Source organism: Plectrocnemia conspersa, unplaced genomic scaffold, assembly GCF_051122295.1.
Source record: "Plectrocnemia conspersa isolate PC_06_02 unplaced genomic scaffold, ASM5112229v1 ptg000006l, whole genome shotgun sequence".
Classification (NCBI taxonomy): Eukaryota; Metazoa; Arthropoda; class Insecta; order Trichoptera; family Polycentropodidae; genus Plectrocnemia; species Plectrocnemia conspersa.
In genome coordinates, this window is record NW_028277170.1 from 14,128,705 (window position 1) to 14,139,213 (window position 10,509).

The 10,509-nt window shown below is 30.1% G+C and overlaps 1 protein-coding gene across 1 annotated transcript; it reads left to right on the forward strand.

Moving 5' to 3' along the window:
* Window positions 1-756: 756 nt before the first annotated feature.
* Window positions 757-9,908, forward strand: LOC148234308 (interferon-inducible double-stranded RNA-dependent protein kinase activator A homolog). Its single transcript, XM_088188019.1, has 5 exons — window positions 757-820; window positions 5,289-5,591; window positions 7,191-7,409; window positions 7,991-8,120; window positions 8,193-9,908. The coding sequence occupies exons 1-5, from the start codon at window positions 788-790 to the stop codon at window positions 8,453-8,455; spliced, it is 948 nt and encodes a 315-aa protein (XP_088044145.1). The 5' UTR covers window positions 757-787; the 3' UTR covers window positions 8,456-9,908.
* Window positions 9,909-10,509: the final 601 nt, after the last annotated feature.

The window sequence follows — 10,509 nt, forward strand, 5'->3', positions numbered from 1 at the left end:
TTTTTATAATTATTGATAATATTTTTATTAAATAAAACGACCATGAGCCATTGCCTGATGAGGTACGATTTTTGAAAATTGTCATTTGTGGCATAATTACTGCTTCACTCAACAAAAAAATATATTTACCAAAATATATTATTAAAATAATGCTTTGCACAGGATAATTATGAAAAAGTTTTTTTCAATAAATTGTTGTTTCTGATTTAATTCAAATAATTATTTTTGCATCAGTGAACTAAAACCCAATTTTGTGTAAATATAAAATATGGTAGTAGTTTTATTTATTTATTTTTTATTTATTTATTATCGATGATTGTACAAATATTTAACGTTTGGAATAAAATGGTGGGTGAATTAAAAATATGTTACTATTTAAAAGGGGAGCAATGACTTTGTACCGGATTCTGAAAATATAAGGAGGTAGGTGTTGTGCTAAATTAAACAGTGCCGGGGTGCTAGTTGTTTGATTGATTTCAACCCATTACCCCTACTACTTTATGATTTTGATTAAAAAAAATGAATTTTATTTATGAGTTTCAAAAGAGTTAGTACCGTTCTCTGCCCTCACAGAGAACGAGAGAACGAGAAAAGAGAGGGGTTGAGAAAAACACATTGGCGCTGGTGCTGGTGTATATTTAATTTAATAAACGGTAAAAATGGCATTTTTTATTATTTTTTAATAATTTTAATCGCATACGGTAAAATTGTTTGGCAAAGTTTACGGCTGGCTTAAGCTAATTTATGACAACTGGCAACACATTGACGCCGTCTGGGTCCGGTTACGATGTCTTTTGTCGAGGCACCAGAAGCTCTGAAAGTACGTGTTAAAAACGTTACCTTTTATTTTATTCGATAAATATTAAACATGCTTTATTGGTATTGTCCCATATTTTTAAAAAATAAGATGTATAATTGGTTGAAACCATATAATGTACTATTTCATCAGACTGGATGTGTACTATGAGCATGCGCATTATCATGACTAGAATAATCGATCTACTCCACTTTATTTTTATGTATTGTTCGTATTAAAAAGTATTAAACAATGTCAAATTCATTCTTGCATGTAATTTATGTAGTACAGTGCTCCAAAACTTCGCATATAAACAGCTACTACTTGTATCGTTTCACACAAAGAAAAGGGTCGGTACCTTTTTATCGATTGGCAGATGTACTTTGCCAAACAGTTTGCATTTAAGCGTCCTGTATACATATACACGCATAGTTGTACTATACCAATATGGCTCCCATGTTCATACAAATTTGGCCATGTGGTTAGTACGGGAGCTATTTTTTTATGCGGTTGTATGATATATGGTATTTAAAATTATTTGGCTTTATAGTTTATCTCAGCAACATAAAATACTTTGATTGCTACCACCTATGGTTATATTGTTATGGGCGTCGTTGCAAAGTACTTGAAATCAAACTCGTCTTTTCAATACATATATAATTTTTCCACTATTTTACTGTGCAAACCTTGCGGTCATAAAAAGAATACGAAGTTATTATTTTATAAATTTTTTTCACAATAGTTTTGAAATCACAAATATTATGTTCACAATGGGTTCTGTAGAATCTACCCACCAAAAATAAAGCGTTTTGCGCTTTTATCTGTTTCTACCATACGAAAAATAAATATTTACGATTTTATTTTTTCATCCTTATTTTCTAAATTGCCAGTCACCAGAGAGCGTCATTTCCTAATTTCTTTTCCATTTAGTCTTTGGTTACACATACTTACACAATTACAATGTAAAAAGTATTGTTTGTTATCATAATAATTCCTATATTTCATTGGAAGGTATTGCGACATACTTTTTAAATCTTGTAATTTATCCTTAGTTATCGGCAAAGGTCATGAATACAACGGGGTTAACTGATCAGTAAGGTTCGAATACGCCGGTGCATCGGCGTTTATATCTAGGTGCTAGTATTATACAATACTTCGTTCATCTAGACCTGGTAATATAATTAATTTCAATATAATATTGCAATGTGCGAAAGGCGATGATACACAAAAAATATTGTTTAGTTATGCATTTAAAAATGTGTATTTACTAACTTGTATTCTTCCACTTTATACGTTTGTGTAGTATACTATAATATATTTTTAAATTCTTGACTATTAACCTGTGCTGCAATGAAGAAAAAATCTGTTTCATATGTAAAAATTAATATTCAACATTCACATGTGTATGGAGAGTCAAAAAAATGCAACATCGCTCGCATCTTTTCATTCGCCGTATTAATAATTTTGTATAATGTTGTTATTGAATACTTACTTTTTCACTTACAGCTCCATATTTACATAATGTCGATTGCAGTTCCCCAATATAAAATCCCTTTCTTCGTCAAAATGTTCTGCATAATAAATAACTGCATTAAATCACATGTTATTATTTTTGCTGTACCTTGATTTTCTCATATTTTCTGATAATTTGATCAATCGAAAGCTATTTAAAGGATCGCAGACAGTTGTAGTGTTATAGTGGCTACTTGTTAAAAGGAGTATTTCATCCATTCTGGAGTTTCATAGGATTTCAATCTGGGAACATTGTTGTTTTTTTTTTTACTCATAAACGACATAGACATACATGGTCATTAGAAACTCGAGACACTTTTTATAGTATAGATGACTTGTTCAAAAGGCGAGGCAAATATTCTGAAACTACAGAAAAACTGAGATACCTGTAGATTAGGATGTTTGGTTATTATCCTTTCCTATATCCTAGCGCCTCATTATTTGGAGTTTTGTGTTATAATTATGTTATTATAGAAATTTATTCATTGCTGAGCATTTCTGAGAACTATGGTTGTATTCTTGAGAATTTTCAGCTTATGGTTCCGGAACATCCTCCAGCAACAAGTTCAATGCAACTTTTTATGCCGGTTTCGAGCGGGATATCTGTACTTGCCAGCTTGTATATGGCAGTAGTCATCTAGTTTTTGATACGCCAGTCCAATTCATATCGTTTAATTTTTATATTTTATAATATTTTTCAAATTTATTGCATTATGTTTTTTAATTTTATTGTGTTATTTTTGTTTTCGGCCAATGTGACGCATAGGGGTTAGTTGTCTTATTTTAAGATATAAATTAACTCTCAGCTTAACATTTTCGCGGACACTTAAAAAACGTATAGAAATACCCTAGGAAACTAATATAGCTAAAATTTGTAAAAAAAAAATTTTTTTAAATACCTAATTATTTTCATTGTATATTATATCTTGGCCTAAATTTAATTATTATTTATGTATATTCAGAGGTTTTCATATGCAGACGTGTCCCTTTTAACAGCCGAAAAATGTTAAATGTCCACGAAAGTGTTAAAACGAATGACACTCGTGCACCTTAAGTATTTTTTTAGCTTCATTGTGTTGGATTAGTATTTTTTTTAATGTAGTGCTAACATTTTCATAGTTTGGTTTGGTTTCGACTTTTTTTAGATATTGTTTATGATCCGAAATTCATATAGATTTATTTCAACGAATTTATATTGCTTATTATTACATCGATTTTGGTGAGATTTCGATGTTTTTATAAGATATCAAAATTTATATTTGTGATAAAATTTACATATTATTCTGTTTCAAAGAAAGTAATATTCTTTGATTATCTTTGGAACAAAAAAATACAATTTTAATTAAATATAGTTTATATTTTTTAACCATTAACGGAAAATAATGTACTTTGTTCATTAGAATTAGTCAAATAATTTAATTTAATCTCTAATTTTTAATAATAAGGCGGCAATGAGTGATATATTATTTGCAGATCTAGAATAATAACAATTAGTAAATATGCAATGGCTTAAAATGTTTCAAAATTTATCATAATCACAACCAATAGTATATTTTTATAAATAAACTCAAATGAAATAAAGAAAATGTTTTTAATTTGATTCCTTAATAATAAAATACCTTAATTTTAAAATAGAAACTTGTATTAGTTTGAATAATTAAAGATGTTTTGATTAATTTGGATTTCTAGCTATAAGAAGACGTGTTACAAGTATTTTTTTCATCAATAATACTTACCAGTTTTTTAATATAAATAATAATATGGAGAAGTAAAATATTTCAATGTTTAACCTTTTTAATTGGCTTGGTGAATATTGCACCCACAAAAATGTTTTAAAAATATTTTACAATTATATTAGCAATTTACATTGGTATTATACACTATTATAAATACATTTTTTTACTTAAAAAGTTAAAAAGGAGAAGCGCGAAATCTAAAATACAATATTTTCGATTTATACATTCCAAATGTTTATGAAGAGTCTGATTTGTTAGTAAAAAAAAAACCAGCCTGGATGATAAGATAATGAGTGCTTTCCCCTTTCTTATTATAAGGGAGTTTAAAATAAAAATTGAATACAAAAAGTTGAGCGTCTAGTGCTTGAACTCTTACCAGCTGCGATACCTCAAGACTGTAAGGGACAAACAGTTACTATTTCATAAATATGAAATTATAACGTACATTAATAATAAAAAAATACTACCAGCTGCTTTTAATAAAAGATAAAATATGCACTTATATCATATACATTTTCCGGAGATATAGATAGATGGATCAGCGTTTCTTTAATAACTGATTTAAGGCTGATTTACACGCTGCCAGTTGGAAGTTGACTGGCATTCTAATCCACTGGTGCTTTACCATTTACACAGTGCGAGCAACTGAAAGAATTATTGTTGCGAAAAAGCGCTACTCACCTTGCGCCAGTACGGTACTGTGGTGGAAGAGGGAGCTGGCGAAAATATTTGTTCTGCTTGCGCTGCCAGCTGCTGGCGTGCCAGTGGCGCATTGGCTTCTCAAGTGACTAGCGTTAAGCGTTTACATGGTGCTAGTCGCTGGCATCCAGTGACGCAACCTCGACTATCATCGTGTAAATCAGCCTTAAGATTCAGCAATGCATTTACTGCAACTCAGTGTGCCCATAAAATGATTTCATAATAGAAAATATTTAACAACGAGTCTCAATATGCTATTTCAGATAAGAATGAAAAAAAATAAAAAAAATTAATTAGTAAAATTATAAGTCATTCAAAATGAAAAATACTATACACAAAGCAAACCATTACTGTATAAAAATTGATCAATTTGTTATATCTATTTAATAATGCTTCTTTTATTAATGAATTTCGCCTACAATTTAAAAAAATAATTCGATCTAATAAGAATTTAATTAATTATTTTAAATCAGTGTGTAATTCTACATCATGTGACAAAAATCTTGTGCTGTGTTATTCAACTTTTTATTTTATTACCAATCTAGATGTCTGCGAAAACGCCAATCATGTTGTTGCAAGAGTACACTGTAAAGCAAAATCTAACTCCAGTTTACACTTATTTTGAAAGAGAAGAACTTGGAGATTTTGAATGTTCTGTTCATGTTGCTAATGAGTTCGCTATCGGCAAAGCCAAGGCAAAGAAAGAAGCAAAACAATTAGCTGCCCGTCTGATGTTGGTACAGCTAGAATCCGCTGGAAAATACAAGCCGCCCCCAGAGAAGAAGACTGACGATTTGTTAGAGAATGCGACAGCAAATTCGTTTGAGAATAACGTTGGAAAACTCCAGGTAGTTTTTGTATATGTGTTACTGTAAGACCTGGACCTTTTTAATTGCTCGGCTCCATGCTCCAAATGAAATGTAATTGGAATTAACATAAACCAGGATTATTTTGATCCGGACTTGCATATTTTTTAAACATATGCTTATTCATTAGGGCATGTTTTTATTGGATATCATTTATTTAAACGTTCAGTATCCAATATCCATCTCCAATTACGTCTTTTAACCCGTCTTAGTGACAATATCAAAACTAATTTATATTTTATTACATACATACAGGGTGCAACAGAACCGACTAAGCTCTTAGGAGGAGCCAATGCTCTGGCGGTGGTGGGGGGAGGCAGATGCATGTGGTCTCCCTCTGTTCCGTCGGTGACAGTAGCCAGTATGGTTTGGACCGGAGCACATCGATGCTCCGGTCCTATTTATGTATTTTGAAAACAACCAATCTGTGACCGAGGCACATTTTCACCTCAGTGGAGCTATGAACAAGTAAAATTTCCACTACTAGGCTGCAAATAACCCCCGAATTATTCATACATTCGTTACATTCTCCTAAACTAACAGTGCGGTGTGCCATATCACAATTTGGTGTACTTCTTTGAATAGAAAGACTTGTGGTTCCAACAGGATAGGACTACACCTCACATAGTCCGAAATTCACTCAATGTTTTGAGATAAATGTAAAAAAATTTCAGGATGTCTGGTCTCTCTAAGGGGTGATGTGGCTTGAACTGCATAGTCACCAGATTTGAGCATTTGTGATTTCTTTCTTTGGGGATATCTGAAAGAAAATGTCTTTAAACGTTGCCCTCACACCTTATCAGAGCTAAGGGAGCAGATTATTGAAAAAGTCAACGCTAAACCCTGCAATATGCGTCAACGAGCTGTACGAAACTCCCAACAGTGTGTTGCTGCTAACGGTCGCCATCTTGAGGACATTATTTTCAAAACTTAATGATTATAAATGGTATGTACTGCCAATTTCGAAAATAAAAACACTTTCTCTATATTCCGCCATTACCTTTTTATAACTCTTCAAAACTGCTTAATCGGTTCTGCTGCTCTCTATACTTTCAATATTATCCATAAGATTATGTTATTTTTGTACCAAAATATTATGTATTGTATTTAATTCCATGTCTAACAATGCTTATCATTGTTCTGTTTAACTTTTGTGTAGGGGTTTAATCTCATCCACTTTATTCTCCAGACCTTGCTCTTTTCGACTGCCATTTATTTTGATAAATGCAAAACTTCATAGACGAAAAAAAAATAAAATGCAGAAAATGTGAAAAAATCAATACATCAAAGCCTACAACATTTTATGTTAATGAAATTAAAAAATTATCAAGAAGAGGGAGAAGATTATATATTTAAAAGTAAATTTATTTTAAATCATAAAAATAAACATTTAAAAGTATTATTTTTTTGTATAATTTAAAAAATCACATTCATTTCTGGATTACCTAATATAATTCTAGTATGAAAAAGTTTTGATATTATCGCTATGATCCAGTTTTGATATTATCGCTTACGCCTGTCAGATTACAACGGAAGATTTTTTAAAAGTTTCTTTTTATAATGTTTATATTTAATTTACAGGAAATATGCATTACTAATGCTATAACTCCTCCAGTGTACGAATTTGTGTGTGAATCGGGACCGTCTCACCGGAGACAGTTCACTTATAAATGTCATGTACCGTTTACTGAAAAAATTGGTACAGCGTCTACCAAAAAAGAGGCTAAGCAAATAGCAGCCGCCGAAGTTTTAAAGGATATTTTCGGTTATATAAACACAACAAGGAATCCTCCTGCCCAGGTATGTAACAAAGAAAACCTACATTTTATTTTTGTCAATAAATGCGTATGGTATTGTGCTATTTGAATACTTCTAAGAATTCGAAAACTCACTGTTTAATTATAATGATTATTTGAAGTGGCTAAATGCTAATATAATTAAAAAATCGAACATGCTCATAGTAGTCCAGATGCACAAACTACAAGGACACAAATCCAAAATTATTATTACAAAGACTATAAAAAGGCGATAACAACATTCATTCTTCGTAATCATTTAAATATTTAGCCACTTCTGTCTGTTTCAAACACGGTTTACAGTACTTTTATACTCAACGTAAGAAAGATTTCGAATAATTTTAATAATCAGATCTTAAGGCGAACAACCAATCACAGGGCAGAAATTTAAGAGCATGTTATGATTACGCGTTAAACGACGTGATTGCGGCTGACTCTTGAAAATAAATAGACTATAGTGAATTTGTTATATAGTAGTATATTGTTCAGATTCTCGTGTATTCAAATATAAATTCTCAATATTATAAATTTGAGTAACCTGATTTATTTAAATAACCTAATGCTATATGCATATTATTAAAATAGGATTACCAGGAACTAGTTGATAAGATGTCAAAGCTTGCCATAGAGAAGTACAATAAGATGAAGTTTATTCCGGTAAATAAAGAGAAAACACTGATATCTGACTATCATCTATTATTCAGTAGAAGTTTGAGTAAGTATATTATTATATATATTCAATATATTTTAATCGTTTTGTTTTGTCTCATACATGATTAATTTGCAGCTAAAGAGCAGCTGTTGGATTTAGCGCATCGCTTAATAGAAAGAAATCCCGATCCAATCGATAAAAGTGAATCGATCCTACGATCATTAAATTTAAGCTTTTCATGGTCGTCTTTACCTTCGAAAACAGCCACCATAATTAAATGTTTGAATGTGCCGGATGCACAACCTCCCATATGTATGATTGCATTGGGGGATACCGAGTTGGAAGCGATGCAAAATGCTTCAAAGGATCTTATCAAATACATGGCACTAATGCTGTAAGCGAACAGCTAAAAGTTGCTGATAATATCTAACTTTAAAATTTACTTATTTCTTTTAAAAATTAAGTTACTTAATATATTTAGTCAACAATAGAATAGTTTTCGAAACTCTTAAAACATCTACATTAATCATTATAATATTAACCTGTACTAATATTTTAATTATGTAAGTTTTATTTATTGTCGAATACTGTGTCAATTTTATAAATCTATAAAGATGAATACTATTGGCACAAGTTTGCAGATAATAATAACATCTGTAACTTATTTCATTTGAAAGTGAAAAGAAATTTAACAAAGTTTTTCGCCAAATACCTGGCAGTAATACTGTAAGCGAACTGCTAAAAGCTGCAGATATCTATATCTGCATTTTTTTTTAAAAATTAATTACTTAATATATTTAGTCAATACCAGAATAGTTTGCCAAACTTATTACAACATATACATTAATCATTATAATATTAAGCTGTATCTAATATCTTAATTATGTATGTTTTATTTACTGTCGAATACTGTGTCAATTTTATAAATCTATAAAGATGAATACTATTGGCACAAGTTTGCAGATAATAAAAACATCTGCAACTTATTCCATTTGAAAGTAAAAAGAAATTCAACCAAGTATCTCGCCAAATACCTGGCAGTAATGCTGTAAGCCAATGGCTAAAAGTTGCAGATAATATCTATATCTGCAATTTACTTATTATTTCTTTTAAAAATTAAGTTACGTAATATATTTAGTTGACATTAGATTAGTTTGTGAAACCCATTACATAGATTATAATCTATACCATATATACTAATCATTATAATATTAAGCTATGGTTAATATCTTAATTGTATAAGTTTAATTAGTAATGGCAAAGAATGTGTCAATTTTATAAATTTATAAAAACGAATACTAATAGCACAAGTTTGCAGATAATATACACACCTGTAACATATTTAATTTGAAGCGAAAAGAAATGCAACAAAGTATCTCACCAAATACCTTACAGTAATGCTATATGTGAACAGCTAAATTTTCTCCTGAAATGTGGCACAACTTTGCAGATAATATTTATTTATTATTAGTTTAGTCAACACTATTCGTAGTTTGTAATCCATAACATAATATAATATATAATATTAAGCTGTGAAAGTTTTTTTCAATGTCAATTTTATGGTTTATTTACTTTTATAGAAGCAAACACTTGGCACAAAGTTGCAGATAATTTTAATATCTTTTTTATTATTTCTTTTACAAATATTTTATTTCCAAATTTTGATATATGTAGTTTTAAACAAAATCACAAAGTGAATATATTCCAGTTAGTTTATTGTGGAACTTATATATTTATTAATTATAATAGTTTTAAACTGTGTGTGAGCTAATATATGAATATTTAAAAAATATTCAAGACTAATTGTATTAATTTTATAAACGTTCTTTTATAATTATATACTTGACAAAATAATAATGAGCATTTTTTTCTTGAACCTGTATAAAAATAAAATTCTACCAGCCCTGAAAGCAAGATTTGGGTGGATTTTGTTGGTACATGAAAAGAAAGGATTATCACAGAAACTAATAGGTTTTTTTAACAGTTCGTAGATCATGGTCTCTTACCTGATTAATTATGTTTGTTGGATATTTTTTCCTTACTGCAATACACATATATTTTCAAGTCTGCGAAACACGTCAATGAGCGACATTCATATTAGAAAATTATTGTATGAAAAAAAACCATTAGCGTCAAATTACAAAAACTGCTCAACCTCACCAAACACTTGTACAATTTATTGACGATTTTTTACGTATGAAATAATTTAAAGATTACAATGTAGAGTGTAACAAAAAACTAATCTCCTTTGTGAAACTCGCAATGAGAAATGGCAAATGTCAAGTGAGTGAGTGTGTATAATAAATCGATACGAATCTTTGCCTGCGCTGATAACATAAATATAGTGGCGAGATCAAAACAGGCACTAATAGAAGTCTTTAACACGCCATTGAACAATCAGCCAGGAAAATTGAAGATCAATGAAACAAAAACAAAATACTTTTCGTTTATG